This window comes from Cajanus cajan, chromosome 2 (assembly GCF_000230855.2).
Source record: "Cajanus cajan strain Asha chromosome 2, NIPB_CcT2T_4, whole genome shotgun sequence".
Taxonomy (NCBI): Eukaryota; Viridiplantae; Streptophyta; class Magnoliopsida; order Fabales; family Fabaceae; genus Cajanus; species Cajanus cajan.
This window is the reverse complement of record NC_138518.1, coordinates 81674675-81698025: the sequence shown is the minus strand read 5'-3', so window position 1 is coordinate 81698025 and position 23351 is coordinate 81674675. Positions and strand designations below refer to the sequence as shown.

General features: G+C 30.0%; 3 protein-coding genes across 6 annotated transcripts; all 3 read right to left on the bottom strand.

Moving 5' to 3' along the window:
* Positions 1-378: 378 nt before the first annotated feature.
* LOC109799810 (disease resistance protein At4g27190) lies at positions 379-4625 on the bottom strand. The gene is made up of 2 exons (XM_020360448.3): positions 4412-4625; positions 379-3611 (listed from the first exon to the last, which is right to left on the bottom strand). Exon 2 carries the CDS (start codon positions 3593-3595, stop codon positions 602-604), a length of 2994 nt encoding a protein of 997 aa, XP_020216037.2. The 5' UTR covers positions 3596-3611; positions 4412-4625; the 3' UTR covers positions 379-601.
* A 3329-nt stretch (positions 4626-7954) lies between these two features.
* Positions 7955-14579, bottom strand: LOC109802193 (uncharacterized). Of its 2 annotated transcripts, none has more exons than XM_083069304.1 (11): positions 14082-14579; positions 12771-12936; positions 12519-12671; positions 11801-11956; positions 11404-11480; positions 11062-11313; positions 9820-10026; positions 9640-9732; positions 9432-9536; positions 8936-9352; positions 7955-8190 (listed from the first exon to the last, which is right to left on the bottom strand). In XM_083069304.1, the coding sequence occupies exons 2-11, from the start codon at positions 12916-12918 to the stop codon at positions 8065-8067; spliced, it is 1734 nt and encodes a 577-aa protein (XP_082925430.1). In that variant the 5' UTR covers positions 12919-12936; positions 14082-14579; the 3' UTR covers positions 7955-8064. The 2 variants fall into 2 exon arrangements, with proteins under 2 accessions (XP_082925430.1, XP_082925429.1); XM_083069303.1 differs by having other exon boundaries at positions 11404-11486; positions 14082-14577.
* Positions 14580-19352: 4773 nt separating this feature from the next.
* Positions 19353-23347, bottom strand: LOC114916196 (disease resistance protein At4g27190). Of its 3 annotated transcripts, none has more exons than XM_083069299.1 (4): positions 20724-23347; positions 20357-20515; positions 19905-19983; positions 19353-19703 (listed from the first exon to the last, which is right to left on the bottom strand). In XM_083069299.1, the coding sequence occupies exons 1-4, from the start codon at positions 23328-23330 to the stop codon at positions 19447-19449; spliced, it is 3102 nt and encodes a 1033-aa protein (XP_082925425.1). In that variant the 5' UTR covers positions 23331-23347; the 3' UTR covers positions 19353-19446. The 3 variants fall into 3 exon arrangements, with proteins under 3 accessions (XP_082925425.1, XP_082925426.1, XP_082925427.1); XM_083069300.1 differs by having other exon boundaries at positions 19905-19980; XM_083069301.1 differs by lacking the exon at positions 19905-19983 and having other exon boundaries at positions 19511-19703.
* Positions 23348-23351: the final 4 nt, after the last annotated feature.

Genomic DNA, 23351 nt, shown 5'->3' with positions numbered 1-23351 from the left:
TTGCTCTGATATTAAGATATTGAGAATGAGTTTTAAGATTAGTAGTGGTTTATAAGTTGAACTTCTGTTTAAATATGCTTTATTACCAGAACTTTATTGATTTAAAAGATTATTATTATTTCTTTTGAAACAATATTTTATATATTTTATTTTAAATGATGAATAAAGATGTGAACCGTTTTCCAACATTCCACGAAGAGAGTTATTATGTTATTTTTATTTTTTTTTAAATTTTGTTATTTTTTTTATATCTTCTAGAAGGGTGTCACACCATGTCTATAAACTAGTACAACTTTTTAGTCACAAATTTCAAAATACACAAAAACCATAATATAATACAATTCAAGACATTTTTCTCTACTTTCTTGCAATAAACTATGAAAATATAAATCATTATTGGTTCTCTTTCCTGACTTAATTATAACTCTATATTCTAGAACAAGCTTTTAGTCACAAATCTTCAAACACACAACAAACTATAAAATAATACAATCCAAACCATTGTTTTTCTTTAGTTTCTAACAATAAACTATATAGAAAGACAAATAAACTCATCTTATTTTTGACATTTAAGAGGGATTACAAGCATGAAAGAAGATATCTAAGGAAAATACTCATTTGAGGCGACAAAGATGGGATGCAATCGCTGATAAACTTCAACATTGTCTGTCCAATCCAATTCATTCCACCATTCAAGTTGGCCTTTAATAGTCTTCAAGTTGGCTGCATTGTTAGTGTGTAGTGGTAAAGTTTTCAACTTTGGGCAATTATGAATCCTCAACAGCTCTAGAGAGGACCAAGCTAATGTATGGTTGGAGCACATAATTTTTAAGTCAGCTAAGTTAACCAACAAAAGCATCTCTAGTTTTGGAAGCACCTCCTTTTCTCCTTCAACGTCTTCTCTTAGTATGATAAGTTCTTCAATTTTTGAACAATCTTCAATTTTTAACTTTTGAAGTTCACAAAAATTTTGAATTGCTCCATTGCTAAAAATTTCATTCAGTGATGGACAATTCTTCAATGATAAAATTTGTAATTTGGAAAATGTTCCAACGTGCAAGGGACCTCTAAAAGCACATTTTAGATTGAGCAAATTTTCCAAATATAATTGCTCCAAATTTGGCAAGATGGCTCTTGTTTCTGTTTGGATTCCATTCATAATATTGCCACTTGTATCAGCTGACACAATTGTTAAAACTTTATTGCATCTTTCAATCGAAAGACAACGAATACGTTCCAAACACACTATGCCAACAAAATTTGACAATTTTTTGATATCTTTATGGCAAACTAATTCAAGTGCATCAGCTTTCGAGAATACCTCAGTAATTTTCGAGTCATCCTTCTGTCCACCATTGCAGTACCTCAAATAACTAGTAATCTTATACTCAGAAGATTCAAGTATTTGAGGTCGTCTTGAGTCTTGACATCCCACAAAGAATCTAAATGAATTTTGCTGCTCACAATTCTTCCATGATTTACTTCGTGAAAGAAATTGTCCAAGAATGATTGAGGAAGGAAAACAACACCTGAGATGAGTTAAATTTTCCAAATCAGCCACATGTTGCAGTACATTTTCAGCATCATTGCACCATTGTTCATAGGATATGACTTGAATGGTTAATTCTTCCAACCTATGAAGCTTTGAAATCACATCAACATTTTGAGCTCCATTCTGTGCATCACTTGCAATGAATGGAATTCGCAAGCATCTTAGATTGGTCAAACATCTAATTTGTAAAGGTAGGAAAGTTACTTTGGTATCTCGGATGTCAAGAACCTCTAGAAATTGAAGTGATTTTATTTCAGGTGACAATGATTCCAAGAGCTCACAACTGTTAAGAAATAAACTCCTTAGACCAGTTAATTTTGAGAGAGATGGTGGCAACTTTGTAATCTTGCTACAATACAAGTCTAATAAAAGTAGACCATTCATGTTCTCAAAAAAAGCTTGTGGTATTGTAGTTAGATTTGGACTTTTTCGCAGCAACAGTGTCAAAATCATGCTGCAATCTTGGCTTGTTGGTAAATCAATCAGTTGTCTCATAGAGACCCACCTAGCCTGCTGCCAAGCTCTTGAATTTGAGAGATTTTCATATTCTTCACCATCTTGGAGATAAAAACTACACTCAGGATCTTTAGAGCATATGTGCAGTGCAAGTTGTCTCATACAATCATTCATGTTGACATATATCATGGCTTCTCCTTTCTCTAGTAAAGAGACATTAGCAAGATGTTCCAATATGTCAATACCACAATTGCGTGCACTTCGATATGACCTTTTGTTATTTATATCACCAAGTAAACCTTGTGCTGTCCAACACTCCACTAAATAATCAGTGTAAACCTTGCAATCCGCAGGATACATTGAAGTGTATAGAAAACATTTTTGCTTCTTTTTATCTCTCAGTTCATCATAACAGAATTTCAGACATGAGTACAACTCTTGGAGACCTTGATTTTGAATTTGTGGCCATGGTTTAAGATCTTCAAGTCCCACCCACCAACTAGGAGCAGACTCTTTCAATTTGAAAGAATTTGCTATTTTGTAAATAAGAAGTGGAAGACGACAACACCTCTTGCATACAAGTTTGGCAATAGGTTGAATGTCAGGGGAATCAATCTTAGGATTGAAGGCACGAACAGTGTCTCTAAACATCTTCCATGCTTCCTCGGGAGATAGTTCCATGACTTTGATGACCCTTTGTACCTTACTCAACTTATAAACCATAGGTAATCGAGTGACAATCACCACCTTACTTCCATTATTATTACTTGGAATTCCCAACTGCTCCAAATTGATGACATTTTCAACCTCATCCAAAATCAACAAATACTTTTTTGTCTCCAGCTCTTTGTGTATTCTTCTTGCAACATCATCACTACTATGCTCCTTGTTGGCTTCTATGTCCAGCATCAACCTATTAGTGATTTTCTCTTGAAGCTTATGATTATCAGAAGTAACTTTCATAAAGATGACAATTTCAAACAGTTTAGCAACCTCTTCATGGTTGTTCAGGTTCCGCAATATTGTCGTTTTCCCCACCCCTTTTGTTCCACACACTCCAATGACTTTGATCTTATTATTTTTGAGCAAACCCAAAATATCTTCCAAGGCACCCTGAAGGGTTGGATATCCACTTATCTGTGGAACATTTAACTCCTTTAAGACAGGCTCAGGTGGTTTATCAACTAGAAAATCTCTTAAACATTCATCTCTCATAAGTTCAAGAACAAAGTTGCACTTCTTCTGCATCTCTTCACTCAGACGTGAACGTTTTTGAATGTGCCAAAAGGGTAGCGTTTTTTCTTCGTATTTATCTTTCAGCTTCTGTACTTCTTCAACAGCATTTGATACCCTATTTGCCCACAGTTTATAAGCATTAGTGGTATCTTTGTGGCCGTTTCTTTGAACTTCCCACTCTTTATCCTTCTTTATTGCAAGTAGCATCTCCTTATCTTTGACCAAACTGTTGTAGTTGTCATCAAGGCTTTTAGAAGATGCAATTTTAGATGCAATTTTATTATGTAAATTTCCAACTCCAAGTGCTCCCACCTCTCCAATAAGAGGACCCGCAAGCTCAACCCCAGACATTATGAAACTTCAAAGCCTGGAATAAATTAACAAAGAAATTGAAAGAAAAGGTTATGATTATACAATACACCAAATCAAAGTATTGAAATTCTACGTGTTAGGGGATAAAATTTTGAAGCATTAACAAGCATCTTAGTATTATTGAATATGAATATGTATTAGTCAAAACTAAAGAGAAATACTAGTATCGCAAGCCACATGTAACACGCAAATTAGTCTTTAGTTGTTAATTTTGAAGCATCATGTAGATCATATCTATGGAACCCAAAAAGAAATTGCAAATCTTTGTGAGTCTTGTTTCTTATTTAGTGTGTCATTCTCTTTATTTTTATAATTTTTAATAAATTTCAACTAACATGAAAGTATGCGGTTAAAAGAGAATGCATTACGCTTATCATTATTATAAAGAGTGTGGTAGAGTGTTTTGTTAGGACTTCTCAAATTTCAATATGAAAAGTCTAATGATTTATCCATCTATTAACATAGTTGATCATTATTTGTGCACCTTGGATGAGCATTCTTTTTATGTTTGATTGTAAAAATAATTCAAATATAGACAATTACATGTTGGAAAAGATTAAAATCATAAATTCTAAAGCAAACATTTCGAAGCACATAAAGGTTTTTTTTATTTTTCTTTTTTATGTTACAGGTTTTCTGGAGTGTTTAAGAAAAAAGAAACCAGCCAGACTATAAAGTAGCACTATTTAAAGTAGTAACTTACTGAAACTAACATAGAGAATCAAATAATCAAGACAAAAGTGATCTGTCTGGGAGGAATCAGGAGCAAAACAGTTAAGAAAGGTTGATGTGTACCTTTGCCCAACACTTCAGAATTGGGATCCACCAAGAGATCAGCAACGGTTAAGAAAGATTCATCTATATGAAGCTCTGCCAGCAGCTGTTGTGTATAGATCTACATATTTTGCAGATTGATAGGCTAAAGTGACTGATTATTGCTCCATGAGTTTCAAGTCAAGGCATGTGCAGCTTACTGAGTCTTTGCTCAATACTAGTGGAGGACAGATATCTTCTATAAAAAATTAAAGATGTTTTATGAATGGAATTAATTAATGAAAAGAAAAAAACTAATAAGTCGGGAGTTTGATTAGGCAACTGGGTAAGTTATTGAGCAGATAAAGTAACTAATACATATTCTGAAAATCTTAAATATTAAACCCTAAATTCTAAAATAATACGAAAGAATGTATGTGTGTTTTATAAAGTAAAAAAAAAATGAAAGGGAAAAAAAGTTAAGACAAAAAAGGTGGTTAATTTTAGTAATAAGAAACAATATCTAGTTAAACTGTTTTTTTATAAATAATATTAATATTAATATTAAATATTCTATCATAAAAAATAATAACTAATTTTAATTATGGACTATGAACGCATCATAAGACTAGTCTTTTCCTCTTTTAATATAGTCTATTCTGATAAAATATATATATGCGAAAGAAGAAATTCAACTTTGTTAATAATCATAAGGAATGGAATATTTATCTATTTTATTAAATAAATAAAAGTAAAATAAGAAGAGCAATATTATAGCAGGTGGTTACAAAGTATGAGATACTAGTCACCATGAAGTGAGAAAGATGGAAAAAAGAAACTAAATATAATAATACTATTATTAGAAAAAGGAATATTGACTTGCAAGTGATTATAAGGATAAAATAGTTTAAAAAAGACATATCACCTTTATTATTAACTAGCAATTATTGAAAGAGAGATTTGAAAATTAAATATTATTAAAGTAAAAAAAAAAGAGATAAAGAAAGAAAAAATAATCTAAAAATACTTATAATTAAAAATAAATTAGTTTAAAATTTGTATACAATAAAAGAAGTATTTTTTTTATGTATTAATAATATAGATATTGATATAAAAACAGTAATAAATTTATTTATCAAATAATCTTACATTAACAAAGAGATCAAATAACTAAAAATATTTCTTAATTTAAATATGAAATTATGACTGAAAGTATTATTTTATCTCTACAATGAAAGTAATGTTTATTGAAGAAAAAGAGAAGAATTATGTATAAAATTTAATAATTGACATATTGAAGTAATTGCATTAATATTATTTTAGTAGACAAAAATTTAGGTGAGTTGAATTTCAAAAATAAGTTAATCATGAATCAAGACTTACAAAGTTATTTCAAATCTCCTTCTCACCTTTTCATAACTCGAGTTCAGATGCAAGATTTACTTAACATGCTAATAATCATTGTTCCATGCATATTCCATGGATCAAAATTTTGTATTTACCTTTTCCATACATTATTTTGAAACTAAAATGACTGAAAATCTGAAACGTTATATTAATTACTTAATCAATCTATTTTATGAATTAATTTTAGTTAATTATTTTAAAATATTTTTTAATTATTAATATATCAATTATGGTTAATATTTATTGATATAATCTAATTATATGATAAATATTGATATAACTTAATTATAAGATAAATATTTTATTAAACCTTTATTCTGAGTAGATAATTGATATCTGGTGATCTCGACATCACTTATGAAATAAAAGATTTGATGTAGTAACAAAGTCATAAACTCCTGACCAAAGGGATGGAATTTAATTAAATTTTATTGATCTATAATAAAATAAGTCCTTATTTTCAAGAATGCATCATCAATTATATTATTTAATTGATGAATGATGAGGATATTTCTATCCTCATCTATTAGACTATTTAAATTATATGATGAATTAGCTTGTAATATATTAATCTATATTATGAACTTAAATTTAATGTGATGAAAACTTTTCTCTCATCTTTCTTTTTTGAATTTTCGGAGACACATCTAACTCAATTATTCTTTTTAATAAAACATGTAATAATTTTGTATTTACATGATCTTGTTAATTAGTTTTTTTTTTTCATCATGCAATTTATAATTAGAGACATGCAAAGGTTTTGATTGTAATGAACACATAATTTAGCTTTTGGAATTGAGAAAGAACAATAAAAACAATTGAGAAATAACATGGTTCTTTCCCGTAGAACCCAATCTTCTCTGTAGACTTCGTAGTTTGGTCGTGTTATTTCATAGATGATACCCTTCATGCCTTTTGGTTCGAATAAATTAAAACTTTATAACTGATATCTATAAATTAGATGTGACTATGAAGGCTTGATTAGAAATTTACAATGATAGTTATATATTTATAGTTTAATGACATAGATTCTCGTGTAAAATTTATTATTAGTGTCACTTTTAATATAATTATTTTAAAAATTAACATATATAATATACAGAGCGTTTTATGATTAAACATGGGTATATCGATGTATATATTCTATTATCTCATACATTTAAATGATTTAAAATTTAATGAAAAGTTACCAATATCTTCTCTTCTCATATATTTTCTTCTGATCACATCTTATTATTAATCAATAACTATACAAAAGAGATATTATTTTTTTAGTGTCCACTTTGTGAAAGATATTTATAACCTTTTTATATTCTAACTTTTTTTCACCAAAATATTTTTTAAGAATGAAAAAAAAAAGAAATGTATAAAAAAACTACTCTCTTCAAAAATAACCTCACAGAAGTATAAAATACCTTTTTTTTCTTTTGCCAGTTATAATTTATTAAAAATATAAAATTATAAATCATACTTCTATAGTTCTATTTCTGTTTTACATTTAATAATAGAAATCGTGTCAAAACAAATGTGGAACAACCACTTTTCTGAAAATTGACATCCAGTAATACAAATTGACCTTCCAAACTTCATGACATCGCCATCCAGTAATTTCCTTTAAAATTTGAGATACGCAATGGGTTTCTATATGAAAGATTTAATTTGATAAAAATACATCATATATATATTTTAAAAATTTAAAGCGTGATTCCTTCCCGAAACAGGAGCTCATACTTTCGTCCACTTTGTATTAGTTGCTGTATTAACAGATGAGATCTTTAACCAAAAGATTCAGATACTTATATCCAGGGCAAAGCCATCAATTTTCATATATTAAACACAATTCTTAATCTTGTGTGCGAAAATGTTTTTAAAGAACTTTTCTTTGACAAAAAAGTTTGTAAATCTTTTTTTTTAACATCTTATCTAATTCAATTTTTATTTATCATAATTATTTATAAATTAAATATTAATATTTTAACTAAATTATCAATAAACAATTTTTATAATATAAATTATTTATCATAAATTTAAAATATAATTTATGTTTAAAAATACTTATATATACTAATTTTAAATATAATTTATATATTCAAACATAATATTTATTTATATATAATTTATTATAAATTTTATTTATAATAAACATGTTTGCTCATACTAAAATACTGCTATAAATAATTTGTTTAACAATTGGCAATAGCTGATCATCTACTCGAATGTCCAAAAAATACTACTAAAATTGTAATATATTATGCACTAAAAAGTTTGTAATTGCATACTTCACTTTCCTAATCCATGCGATATTTAATTAATTCTGATCTAATATCTGTTATCACATCCTCTGCCTCATGGAGTTGTGCTTCAAGTTCTGCAATCTTTCTTCTATGTTTTGATGAGGTCTCTGCTTCGGTTTTCTATAATGACAAGACAGCGGTTAATGCCATTTTTTTGAAACAATAACACAATGGAAGAAAATTTAAAGATGTAATATTCATACTAAATATGTAAAAAAATAATAAACGCACACAGAGTGAAGGCATAAAAGGATTCGAGATGACGAAGAAGGAAAGAAATCTAGAACAGAAACAACTAAATAGTTATCGCAATCCCAAAACAAAAACCAAACCCAAAATATATAATCTTTAAATGGTCAAACTCAACTAGTTCTCCTAAAGACCTAAACTGCTGACAAATCCTCAGCTTAGTAGCCAAATTACTAGTTTCAAAGTTCAATAAAAAAAGAAAAATAATACCATCTATGATATTATTATGTAATAAAATCTAAGCTACTCATGGAAGGGCCAGCAATGATAAAGCCCCATTCTATACAAAGATGTTTCCTCGTATATTCCTCCTATTTCATATCCATCAAAATGAAACTATTGACAGGAATCAGATTTATAGGTGTATCAAGGGCTAACTGTAAAAATTGATAATATATTGCCATTTAATCTGTAAAACAACTGCTTTGATACCAAAGGTCAGATCTTTTGGTACTATTCAGAAAAAAATTCGAATATTACATATGATTCAAAAGCATTAGTAATGAAAATTCGTATCCTACACTAAAAATTACTTTATTTCAAAATTAGAGTCAACTTAAACCAATGTACATCATAAAATTGAATATCCAACAATATATTTATCTTTTATACTTACTGGAGGTAGATACTGAGATAATGCAGCCTGGATGGCGGCTTGAACCTGACAGTTGATCTCTTGCATCTCATTTTGACGATCCAAAAGACGAGCCTCTATCTCCTTGCATTTCAGCCTCTCCTCCTCTAGATGAGACTTAACCTCAACAAGTCTAGCTCTTATTTCATTGCATTCTTTCTTCGCATTCTCTGTCTCTCTCTTTTGGGCATCTAATTCAGCTTGCAGCTGTTGAATTGTATTGGAGTTTGATGATGATGATGATGACCTTAGTCCTTCTCCAAAACCTTGCATATATGATTTCTTCCCAACCACTGTCTTGAAGGCAGTATTAATAATTTCTTGTTCACTTGTTTCCACCACTTCCTGGGAATCTTCTATCTGACATCTCTTCTCATTAATTTGTTCAGCAACTTTGTCCTACAATAATTTTGTACAACATCAAATCAAATTATATACAGATAATATCGCACTAATGAGTAATCTAAAATGCAATTACATTGACTTCCTTCGATGCTTCGTCAATCCATTCCCCATTTGCCCTTTTGTGTGTCATCTGCCAAAAAGTCTGCGAATTGGGCTCCTTTCCAGTCATTGGGTCACGCTGTTAAAATTATATGCTTATAATTATAAAACAGTACACTAAAAATGACTTCCAATTAAATTTGACAATCATAAACAAAGATCGAGTAAAGCAGAACTCTCACTGCATCATAGCTAACTGCTAGAAAGGATTTTGACCCTGCAGTATGTTTCAGCAGATGTTTTGCCTTATTTGCCTTGTTTATTGCACTCATTATCTGAAGATTATTGACATAGAGAATGTTATGAAATTTATTGACATTCACAGGGCAGAATGGCGGATAGACGAGCACAAATTAGTGTACCTCAAAATAAGGGCTGGTAAAATAATCAACTAAGAATTGCCAATCAGAATTATTAATATCATCAGGGACATGCTTCAAGGCCTCTTCCTTTGTTTCAAACTTTAAGTAATAATCATGAAGCCTGCTGCGCCAATTCTGATATAAACGGCCTGCTTCATTCAGAATAGCCTTCCTCACCACATCTGTATCAGGAAGTCTCCAATTGTTCTGTTAACAAAAATTGAAGCAAATCAAACTACTTCATCCAATATATCCACAAACAAATTTGAATAAAATAATAGAAGATAGGAAGGATAAAAAAAAAATCACCGAAAGGACAGAACAGACCAAATAGAGCAGCCTTACAGACAAGAAGGCAAGATTTGACTTAAAGCACACATACACACAACGAAGTGAACAAGCTAGAGAGATAGAAACCTGGTATCTTATTAGAAAGAATAAGGGACTTTTCCCCTCAACATTGCCTAACTTGCATAACTGAGGGTCTGCAGCGCCATAGCCCAAAAGCCCAATTCTCACACAGATATCCTCTCGTTTCCTCTCTCCTATTATATTTATACATTTATACATGTGCTACTCTTCACTTCTCTGTAACTAACTTCAAAACAAATTCTTAGACGAAAACAAGTTAATTAGGAATAATCCAAATATCGAATAGCACAGGATGAAATATCAACAGAATGTAATAAATCAGTCTTTGCACAACAGAAAATAAAAGGCATGGACACAAATAATCACAAAGAAATATCATGATGATTAGTTCATATATCTCTGCTTATTCCTACATAATCAATATGAAAGAATGATCCCTTATTACATAAAGGGGCTTAGCACACTACTTACTATATTCACCATAGCTTTACCCTTATTCACCAAACCATTAACCACTATACAAATACCTTTTGTCTATTTTTTTAATTTCCAAAATATCTATAACCATCAGCACATCAAAATCCACATTTGTGCCCCGCTCACACCCACAATCATAGCCATGCCTTTTTTTAAAATTCCACAAACTGATGATCCCTCGTGCATACAAGCATGGTAGTGTCCTAATTGAGTAACCATTTGCATGTTAGTTAAAATAAGCCCCATCTCCCCATGGAAGAGAAACCAAGGAATGACCCCCAGAAACCAGCCAAAAATGCAAATCTACTCCTTAACGTATAGCATCATGAATCATCAAACATCTTTTACAAATCAAGATTAAAACAAAACATATCAATGTCACAACATACATACCAGAATTTTTTCCACTATTGTATCCCTAGTACTTTGTGGAACCTTCTTCCACTGGCGCACATTAAGACGGGCATTCTGGCGAACAATAAGAGAAAGATCAGTAATGAAATCACTGCGGCCTGGACCTACTGCCACCAGCTTCGTAGGATGAATGATGACATCCAACTTTCCGTCTGCACTCTGACGACGCTTCCTTTGAAGACTCAGCCCTCTTGTCTGTCCTCTTCCCTTTTTTTTAGGCATGACAATATCTGAAACACAACATAAAATAAGACAAGTGTCAAATAGAACCTTACAGCCAAAAATAAAAGACACCACTTAAATGAACATAATCAACTTTCCATCTGGATTTTGTTGATGGTTCTCCTGGTCTGTTGACTCTCTTGGTTGTGATAATCCACTTTTCCTAGGCACGTCAACTGCATCTTAAACACACAAAAAAAAAAAAATGAAAATACGTCAGTTATTGAAATGTTCCTAGCAATCAATTCCAATAATGCCATACAGGACAACCAGCAAGCTTAAAATCTACAACTGAATTATTTAATAAGCCAATTTAGGTTTAGAACACGATATTTTTCAGGGAAAAGTAATCTGAATGAAATGCATGTCATTCTTTTTGCCCAACAGCAGTATTAACCATTCCTTTTCAGTGACAACCTTAAAATTGCCTTTAATTAGAGAAAAGAGGGTATATAAGTAATAAACAAGACAATAAAAATATACTAATTAGTAGTACCAGCCTCCTGCTCCTGCTCTTGTTCCTCCTTACATCCAGGACTGGCTTCCATCATATTTGATGGATTACTATAAAAATTATTGCTATCAGCATTCTCTGGACAGTACTGCCCCCCTGATCCACTTGGTAGTCCTTGTCTATTTTTGTTGGGCACAACTGTATTTTAAAACAACGAATGTTAAATACTTGAATATAAGGCAACTATCAGCATACATGCTCTCTCTTCTATCTACCAAGCCCAAGGGAATCAGAAAAAAAAATGATGACAATATAGGTAACAGTCACAGAGTATGAAGAAGCAGAGAGAGAGAGAGTAGTTTAGAACTCTTTTCTTAACATGGTAACTCATCGCATTACCTTAGTAGACATACCAAGCAAATAAATAAATATTACTTATTATCAGAGCTATTTTAGCATACAATTATAAGTATTGCCGTTGGATAATCTTCTTGATATGAACAAATTTGTCGTAGGGAAAAGTTTTATGATGGAATGGGCTCTCCCAATAATATCAATACTACATCAAATTCGCTAATAAAGTAATGTTCATGACTCATATTCTATGGGCTCGCAGATGCCGAAGCGGAACCAAGGGAGCATAGTGTACTAAGTGGAGTGGAGCGGAGGTTTAACAAATTTTATTATAGAATAGAGAAAAAAGAAGATGAAATAAATAAAAAAAAGAGAAATCATAACCCAGTTGTTATGGTAACCATACCTGCATCTTCTGATTCTTCACATCCAGGACCAACTTCAACCATATTTGATGGATTAAAGCAACTATTCAAGTTGCTGTGGTCACTCTCTTGACAATTTTGAGTCTGTGATCTTTTTGGCCGTCCTGGTCCCTTTTTCCTAAGCATACTGGTACCTGAATCACAAAGTTGATATTTAACAACAATTAGCATATGCACAACAAAAAGATAAAACTCCAAAATACAAGAATGTGACCAAGTCAATCTATGTGTACCTCCTTCATGTTCCTTAATAAAGCCAGGCTCAGTTTTCAACACCTTTAAGGGGATATTTGGAATGACCAATTCACCATCTGCACTCTCTTTAACCTTTTTCTGAGCACTAGACCCTTTTGGTCGTCCTCTTCCTTTTCTCTTTGGCATTGCACCCGAAAATGAATTCTGGAAAAGAAAAACCAGAAACAAAAACAGCATATTATATTCTCTCACTGAGGATAATCTTAGTTAGCCTGTTTAAAATTACATTTGGCACCGATAATCATTTCAATTCACCAGTCTAGAACAATCAATTCACCAACAGATGCACTGCATTCAATTTCTAATCCTCCACAGTCTACACGGATAATTAATACAAAAAATACATTAAAACATAACTATCACAATTACAGTGCTTGATCAGCACAGATATATACAACTGCATTAGTGATGATAAAAAATAAAAAAATAGAATGAACAAAATTATATAATATTAGCAACTAGCAAGGGAGCATATAAGGTGAGAACCCTTGGTTATTTTCCTTTTTTCTGAACCCAGTACTAGGAGGTTTACAAAAACCCTCCTACTCAACCAAGTGAACTATACCTAGACTCCCTTGGTAGAACTCTGCGTTATTGTGACCAATCAGAACATTTAATTATAACCAATACATTAAAATAATGATTCAGATTGGGTATTTAATTACAAATTATGTGCGATCTTCAATTAAAAAGGAAGAAAATCGCATAGAATTGATTGAATAATCAATTTTAACCTAACGGTTGTAATCATATGTTCTCATTATTCGCAATAACAAAGAGTTCTCATATGATTCACTCTCGTAGTAGCAAATATGTAAAAGATGAACAAAGTTAATATAAATCTATAAATAAAGAGATTTTTCTGGTGTAATGAGATTGAAACCTAAGACTTCATGCATGTTACTCCAATTCCACCAAACTAACCCTAGTGAGTCCTATATTTAAAGAGATAATAAATAATAACGGTGTTGCCTTCAGAAAACGTCAAATTATGGAAAAACGTATTCCATAAACCCACAACGGGAAGCCACATATATACACTCAAATAAACTACAAAAAGGGTATACTAGGGAATTTCATACTAGTACTTTTTTAAGTGAAAAGGAAAAAGGAAACAACAAAATTGGAGGGGAATTTCTACGTGAGATTCTGAAAGTGACAAAAAAGGGTGCATGCAGCTAGCATGGTATTGATAGTTGTACTTCCTACGTAAAATTCAGTGTTAGGTTTCGTTGTGTTAACCCGAACTCAGGAACATGCGATTGTGGAAAAGTGCGAAGGAAACTAACCGGCGAGAGACAACGGTGGTCGGAGATAAGAGGATCGGCGATTACGGTAGTTTGAGAGAGCGTGGAAAGGTTATTTATATAGAGAAGGCGAAGCTCAAAAGTCGCGTAAGAGGAAGAATAAAAAAGAAAAAGAAAATGAAAAAAATATGACTTTAATTATTAATGTTTAAAAAATAATTTTTTATTTTAAACTAAATAAGAGATATAAGTATAACTTCTTTCGAGTTATAAAAATAATTTCATAATGTTGAATGTGTATATCAAATTTTATAAAAATTGAATAAATAAAATATTTATATTTTAATATATCTTTTTTGAAATAAAGAGGAATTTATTTATTTTAAAAATATTAAATAATTTTAAAATTTTTAAAATATAAATTTAATATATCTAATTAAGAACCTTAAATTTAATAATTAAATAGTTGAAATTTGATATAAAATATAAATTATTAATTATATATATTATATCAATTTTATTATATAAAAATAAGATATTATTTTAAATTAATATAAAATTTTGTATATATAATTTACGAATAATTTTTTTTTAATCTAACAATAAATTTAAAAAAAATTATATTTAATTAAAATTTATTAAATATGTAATAGTCGATATAAATTACACTAATATCATTTAAATATTTTTCTTTTTCTCTTTATTTATATATATATATATATTATCTTTAATTACTTATTTAAAATTGTTTCACCTCAAACCATTAAATATGTTATTCTATAGTTATCATTTAAGTTATAACTATCAAATATTTTTATTTCAATTAAATAGCTTATTCAACTAGCATTGTAGATTATTTTTACCAGATTTATAAAAACGATAAAAGAATGATAATTTGTTTTAAAAAAAAATTTATTCTTACAAATAAAAAAAACGTACCTATAATAATTATTATTAAGTTTAATATATAAGACCTTAAGATCGTAGGAGTAATTTTTTTTAAAAAAATAATCATACATATAGAGTAAAATATAAATATTAAAAATAATTATTATTAAGTTTAATATATAAAATTAAAGATTATAAAACATAATATTTTAAAAATATATTAATAATTTAATTAAAACAAAAAAGTAGACTTGCTCTCACATCAATCCACCATCGACTACACAACTCACAGATTATATAAGATAATTTTAATATTTTAATTAATTATCATAAAAATGTAAAAAGTTATCTATATTAATAATATATTTAAATAAAGTAAAATAATTTTGTTTGTAGAAAAATGTCAAATATTTCTATCAATTGAATATTATTAATTTTTAAATACTAAATATGAATTGATATCTTACGAACAGTAATTTAAGATTTTTTAAAAACAATTATAATAATCTTTTTAATTTTTTTTATCTAATTAATTAACATGCGAATAAATTTAAAATTTAAAATTGGCGAATAAAGGTAGATATTAATTTGATACACAAACATTTACTTGGAAGGTGTGCCATTGACAAATATATTTTACAATTTACTATCATATATATAGTTGTGGCTTTTCATATGTCAAATAATTCATACATGACATCAGCATTCTCTCAACAGTACATTTGAAATCTTATTTTTAAGGAGGATTGATTAGCAAATTTAAATTTTACAAGTAAAAGAAAGGTTACAAATAATTCAGGTATATTTAATTTTGGCTTTCAAGTTAACTTATGACTATATCAATAAATTTGATAAAAAAATTATTATAATAAGTGATCTGACACCTATATTTTTAATTAAAAATTGATTATTAATTCTTATATGATAATAAAAACAATATCAATAAATTTAAACTTACATTAAATCAATGATTCATAAATAAAATGTAGATATTAAAATTTTTCTATTAATTGATCCAAATGGACCATTTAGAACATTATCCCAAAAACAGAAAGAACTTAACCAAGCACTTCCTATGATTTAATAGGTCAACTATTTTTTTTTTACATGATAATAGAACAGTTACTAATAGATCATTATTCTTTTCAAAAGAAACTCATCATCAAAGGGAATTAGACAAAATCCGTGAATAAGTTAATTAATTAAAATAAAAAAGTTTGATAACATTAATTTGTAAGTGTCAAATGATATAATAAAAAATAAAAAAATGGATAAAATTTTAAAATTTAGAAGCTTATAAAATACATAAAATAACATATATTCTAAAAACTCCTTTATCAAATAAGTCTAATTTATCAAGGAATTGGCAGAGCAAGCAGGGTAAGTGTTATAAGCTCTCGTGATATTCGTGTTTCAATCACGTAAAAAAAAAAAATCTAATTTGGCCAAACAAGCCCTTAAATTGGTGAAATTTAAAAACTATCTTAAAATTCTTGCCAAACCCACATACAAGAAAACCATGTTCATTTTAGAAACAATGTATACAAAATTATTCAATATTCAGCATAAAACAAGAATCGAATCCAATATTCGATATAGAAAAAGAAAACAATCCAATATTCAAGGTAAATATACTTTCATAAAACATCACTACAATAAGTTTGCAATTCTTCATAACATGCACTCCAACAGGCAACAGACATTGAACATCCCAATAAGGCAATACCTTCATCAGTATCAACGTCCTGAAAAACATAAAGGAAAAGACCTCAATAAAATAGGATATTGAACCCATAATTTTTTTCTTTAATTATTAAAATATAGTTAAATGGAATTAACAAATACAACAAGACAAAAAATAAATAAATTAATCCATCCATGAGACTGAAGTGGTAAGCTTGTTATTTGATTTTTCAATCAATCAATGGCTACACCAATGACCAAACAGTGTAATATAGTTCCTGTAAGGCTAGAAAACCTTTTTCAGCACCTTCTGGCTTGCTTCGTTATTGTCCAAAGGATTTAATAAGGAAATATTCCAAAAAGTATGAAAATAATAGAACCAAAGCAAAACATGATTCTAGGAATAACAATAAGTAATCTAGATTCAAAACTCTATTGAACTGTGAACTGAAATTTGTTAGTTTCTTTTGGAAATAGAGGATGGTGGGAAGAAGAGGAGATGTAAAATTCTACTTCAATTTTTTTGGTACAGAAGTTCTACTGTATTTAAGACTCCATAGGCATATAGGAAGTTATACATGTGAAAGGCCTATTAACAAACAGAATGAAGTTCAAAAGTATACATGTAGAATTATGCATAGAAGCAAACCAGCCTTGAAACAGCTCTTTGTTGTTACTTACTAGTAAAGGTTTATAAGCTCAAAGTGTGTGATTATGCTTTTTTTTGGCTCAAGTCAGCATTCAAACAGTATCATGGATCACTACCTTTCTCTAAATATAAATTGTCTAGAAAGAAAACCATGGCTAACTATCTTAGTAAGGTTATCTCCATCCATCTTTCTTCCATTCATTGGATAGTCGGGTGTTAGTTATAAGTTTTGACTTTTGAGACAAACAAAAAGGAACTTGTTCATCTAAATTTTCATGTGAATCCAGCAGCCTACATCGATCATGCTAATGTTAAGCTCGTTCCCATTTGATAATTTGCGTAAATTTCTCCATAAGTAGGAAAAAAAAATTCTTCATAAATTACAATTAGTTTATCCATAAATTTGTTTTGGAGATGCTAATATTTTTTTTATATAAACTATAAGTATTCTCTATTAAAGACAATCTTATTCGAGTTGTGTGAGAGTTTATTTTGATACAAGTTTAGAAGTTCTTTTGAAAATTTTTTTACCAAAAAATACTCTTTATTTTCAAAAGAGATATTCTCAAAAACGTTTCTAATTTGTATTTAAGCAGACTTTAAAATTATTATGAATAATAAAATTTTTCCTTCAAGTATTTAACATATCTAGATATGCAAGACTCAAATTTGAAACTTTAGCATGAAAAAAATGAGATCGATAAAGCTAGTAGCGTAAAAAGCAAAAGGTATTGAGAACGAAATAGGTGGAAGTTGTTATGGTACCCTAAAAAATCGAGGGGTTTCAATACATTTTTATACATAAACTCATAAAAGATTAAAAAAAATTAATTTAATTATAAAATGAATAATCCAAATTATACTTATAAAATAAAAAGTAATATAAAATTATAGAGATTAAAATTATAAGATTTCAATAATATTATAAAATATTAAAAAAAGAAAAAATTAATAAATAATAGAAATAAAAAATTATTAAAATTACAATATAGAAATTCAAAAATTTAAGACAAAAAGACAAAAAATATACTTAAAAAATTATTAAAATTAAAATATAGAAATTCAAAAATTTTAAGTGAAAAGATAAAAATATACTTAAAAAATTATTAAAATTAAACTATTTAAATATATAATAATATTATTACAAATAAATTAGAATATATAAAATAAAAATAAAATGACTAAATAATTTAAAAATTAAAAAATAAAATATCATAAATATTATTTAAATAAATTATTAAAAATATAAAATAAAAAACTGTACCGGTACCCTCTCAAATAACATGAGTACCATATAATTTCTCTTGTTAAATTTATTGTTTTTAAAATGAATAGATTCTTCGGCACTTTGGCTTTAAAGTTGAAATCCGAATTTGCTTTTCATTAACATAAAAATATTTATGTATTTATAAATTTATTTTTTTAATGATGTGAAATTTTATTTATATATTTATGTAGATGAATTATATTTTATTATTTTTTCCGATGTACTCTTGTTCTACTTTTGCTCTTGTCGGGCTTTATATGTGCCACTCCACCGTATCACAATTTCCCATGTTGACTAGGGGTGCCAGAGAAGGGCTTTATTTCTAGGTTATTTCGTACACTCGATGAGGAGGAGGAGATCGATATCACGTATATTTAGAGTTAAGAACATATATATTTAATGAGTTTTAAATGATGGTGATAAATGAAATGTAATGTGTTAACTTGATATTATATGAGAAAAATCGATGAAAGTGTATGTGCATAATGTAATTATTTTATGGGCGTGTATCACTATCCTTATGCTTCGTATATGTTGTTATGGATGAAATATATTCTCACTCCTAGTATTTGTATTATTTATGTTTGAGTTGAACGTCATTAGTAAGAATAAAACATATATATGATAATAGGTTTAAAGAAGTAGAATTATAAAGAAGGGGTCTTACTATAATAGTGTAACATTAGAGTTGATTTTTATAATTAATAGTGTTTTAGTAGTTGAACTTCTATTCAACTATATTTTATTACCAGAACATTATTGATTTAAGAGGTTGTTTTTATTTCTTTTGAAACAATACTTTATATATTTTATTTTAAATGATAAATAAAGATGTGAACCCTTTTACAAGTTTTATAAAATGAATTATTTAACACTGTATTTTATTAATTTAAACAATTTTATGGGTATGTCTTTCCTTGCTAGTCCAAGAGAGAGATATCAGTATGTCCCTTGTTCTTGCTTGTAATTGCTTCAGCAGAGAGTATCTCATTGATATCAGTATGTCCCTTGTTCTTGTTCCTTGTTGATTCTTCATAGAGTATCTCGTTCTTACTTGCTAGTCCAAGAGAGAGTATCTCAGCGTCACACAACTTCCTCAGCTTTTTCAATACAGCCTCAGGGCCCATGTTTCCAGTTACGGTGAATTTCTGCCTCTCGACAGCCACACAAACAACCCCTACAATAATCACTCCTTAAATCATCCAATCTTATATATTATATACAACAAAGTTTCTAGGTACTAGCCGTATAAGAACGTAACGTGTGGTTTTTCTCTCTTTGATTTTTCCTTTTATCTTTTTTATTTGATTTCTTGAGCATTAAAAAAATATAGAAATTATAAGAGAAAGTGAAAGCAGGTTGAAATTTAAATGCACACCTTCAAGACTAGCGACCATCTTCAAGGCTTTATTTTTAATTTTGCCATCGTATATGGGCACCTTTAACACTAGTTCCTGCTAAAGAGTAAAATATTAGAGTATATTTCCAAAAATGGATCACATTAATGTAGTATTAATTAATCATTTTTCATTCATACTCCTCATAATATTATTTAAAAATTGATTATTGTATTGGATTGTTTCTATTAAAGAAGATTAAAATATATAAAATTAATTTTGTAAAATTATTTTTTTTCACTTGTTTCTAAACTTTTTTAATATATGTAAAAATTCTATAACCACATTCATTATGAAATGAAGTAAGCAATATGTTTCTATAATGATCCCAAATGGGTCAATTAACCTAATAAGCAAACCAGGTTGTGCATGTAACGAAACCAAAAGCAATGAATCAGGAGCGGTGATGAGGCATTTCAAACCTCCTTATTACCTTTAGTGATACCGATTGGTCCATGTTTGGCTCAGAAACGGCTTTCTGCTTTTGGACTTCACCTTTTGAATTATTCAATAATGGAACAGGGGCTAAAGGTGACAAAACTGGTTCTTTCAAAGATGACTTTGCCATCAACCGTCCAGAACTTGAAATTGGCTGAAATGGAAATAAGCAATAAAATTAAAAAGATGTTAAGAAGAAGGGACGATCATAGTAAAAAAAAAAAAGAAGCAAGAGTTAAACGGTTATATACTTTTACTCGTGATCAATCAAGAATGGTTGATACGAAATTTTACTTATTTATTATAATCATTTGCTTACCACCAACATCATGAAATTTGGAAAGATGATAAGTAAAAATTACCAAATACATGAAACCTTGATGTGCAGCTAGTTGGGTTAATATGTCAGCCTCTTCATTTATTGGAGAAAAAATTGGTTCAAGAAAAATGGGTCGACCTGCATCCCCCCACTCTGCTACATTCCATTTCAATGCTTCCCACCACTTGTTTTCTCCTTTGATAATCTTCAAGGATTTGCTTGACAATTCCGATTTCGAAAGGCTTTGGAGTTTTGGACAATAATAAAATACCATCTTTTCTAAAGCCTGTTCAACATGCAAACCATTAAATATATTGACCAACTCAGGAAGGTAGAGAAGTGTTATCATTCTCAACCTGGGGAGGAATGCCATTGTTTTTTGTTCTGGTGGGTCATGACTTATAAGAGTGGTCACTTTTGGACAGTCTTCAATAATAATCTCCTCCAATAAAGGAAGGTTGTAAAGAGACTCTAAGGTGAAGATGGTAGTTAACATGGGGCAAGTGTGCAATGCTATAGATTTCAAGTGGAGAAAGGAGTGTTCAGGGCTTTCACAAATGCTTCTTAAATTTTTCATATAGAATATACTCAAAAACTCCAAATTTGGAAGAGCATGCTCATCATGTAAATAACCCCCATCAACAATTGTTTCCATTTCATTACATTCTGCCAATATGCATACTTGTAGCCCAAATAAATTCCTCAACTCAAAATCAGATAAACTTTTGATGGTCATATGTCGGTCTAGGTACAAGGCCTTGAAATGTCCAAGATTCATTTTCACTCCATTTGGAATATTTATACCATTAACAAACTTTATACTATAGTCACAATTTTTGAATTTTTGCTCCAATTCAGGTGTTACACGCGATATGAACCGTTTCACATGATGACCAACAACCAATTTGAAATTGAGGAATCTTGTGGAGGGAATGAGTTCCAGAAGTTCAGCCCTTGGGACATATATATTCACTGTCTCCAATGTGTCTAATCCAAAAATTTCCATCAAAACACTAATAATATTTTCATTCCATCGCTCATCTTCAGGGTCAACATTGATGCTTAAATAACTCAATTGAATAAGATTTGATATCACTCCTGGAGGAATTATTGTGGAATTGGAATTTTGCTTGCTTTTTTTACAATGACCAAGTAAATGATGGTATCTATCAAAGCAGAGAGTTAAGCTTTGCAAGTTGATCAATTCTCTTATCTCTTCTGCCAAATGGATTATCAAAGTGTGGTCAAGATCAAACTCTTGGAGATTCTTTAGCTGTCCAATATGAGGGGGTAGTTCCATGAAGAGATCACAGCCCCTAAGATAAAATTTCTTGAGTTGTGTTAGTTTGGAGACAGATGGGGGCAAATCCCTTATACTGGTGTAGGATAAGTCCAGGTGTTGTAGCAGAGGCATGTGGTCAAAAAATGAGTCAGGAATATCCAACAAATCAGCATTGCCCTGCAACAACAACACTTCGAGTTTAGGGCAATCTGGTGATTGTGGTAGCTCACATATTTTATTGTCCATCAGTTCTATTCGAATAAGGCCATGCCATCGTCCAATGTAGGGTGGCTCCGTTAATCCTAATGCACCCTGAATTATGATAGAAGGATTCGAGGTGTGTAATGATTTTATTATATCATAGGTTTCTACCGGCACATAAATTTCTCCACTCACATATTTCAACAAGACAAAATGGTTTAGAAACTTTTTGATGAGAGGTTGTGCAAATCTCTCTCCGCTTCTATGTCCTAACAAAGTCGAAAACATAGACTCCAAGATGTCACCTTGCACTCCGATTTTAATGTTGTGAACAAACAACATGCGTTCAAGGAAAAGCTTTTCTCCATGATTAATGTCTTCCCAAATAATATTTACGAATGCATTGACCATGACTCTACTAATGCCAATTCGATCACTACCTTGATAATCATAAGAAACATTCAGGCCGCTCAATTTGACAAGTGCAAGTTCCCATTTTCTAACTTGTTTCATATTTATCAAGTACTTTGCCACAAGGACAATGGCAAGAAGATGACCATGGCATTTCTTAACTATTTGCACTGCAATTCTCTGAATGGTCGCTGATGAACGTATCGTGCTATAATTCACATAGCGGCAAAAGACTTCCCAAGGCAACAGATGATCCTGGATCCTAATATTCAAATCCATCATGCATGTAATCCTAAAGTCATCATCCTTATTTGCCTGTGTTGGCAATTCAGTGGTTATTATCAACACCACAATTCCAGTAGGGAAATACACCTGTTGTAAGTCCAGCTTGTTGCTGTTAGCATCGACTACAATCACCAAATGCTTATTACTTGCCATCTTTTCCTCAATGTATTGAGCACGCAACTCGTCATCGTCTTCTGTCACAGAAAAGCATGTTAACATCATTGTATTGATCTCTTCTTGAACTCGAACCTCTGCATGAGTCCCATATGTTGAGGCATCGATCCATAGGGCTCTCAGAAAATCCTTGTCAGTTCCAAACATGTTTTCCTTCTCTTTCAAGGCTTCTGTTACTTTGTTCACTACAGATGTTTTTTCAACCAAGTTTCTAGTTAACAGTCTGATATAGCGTGCAGAACAATCTCTAGAAAACAAAGTTTGAATCAGCTGGTCAACTGCGAGATCAACTGTCATGTGGAGGATGGCTTCTGGCAT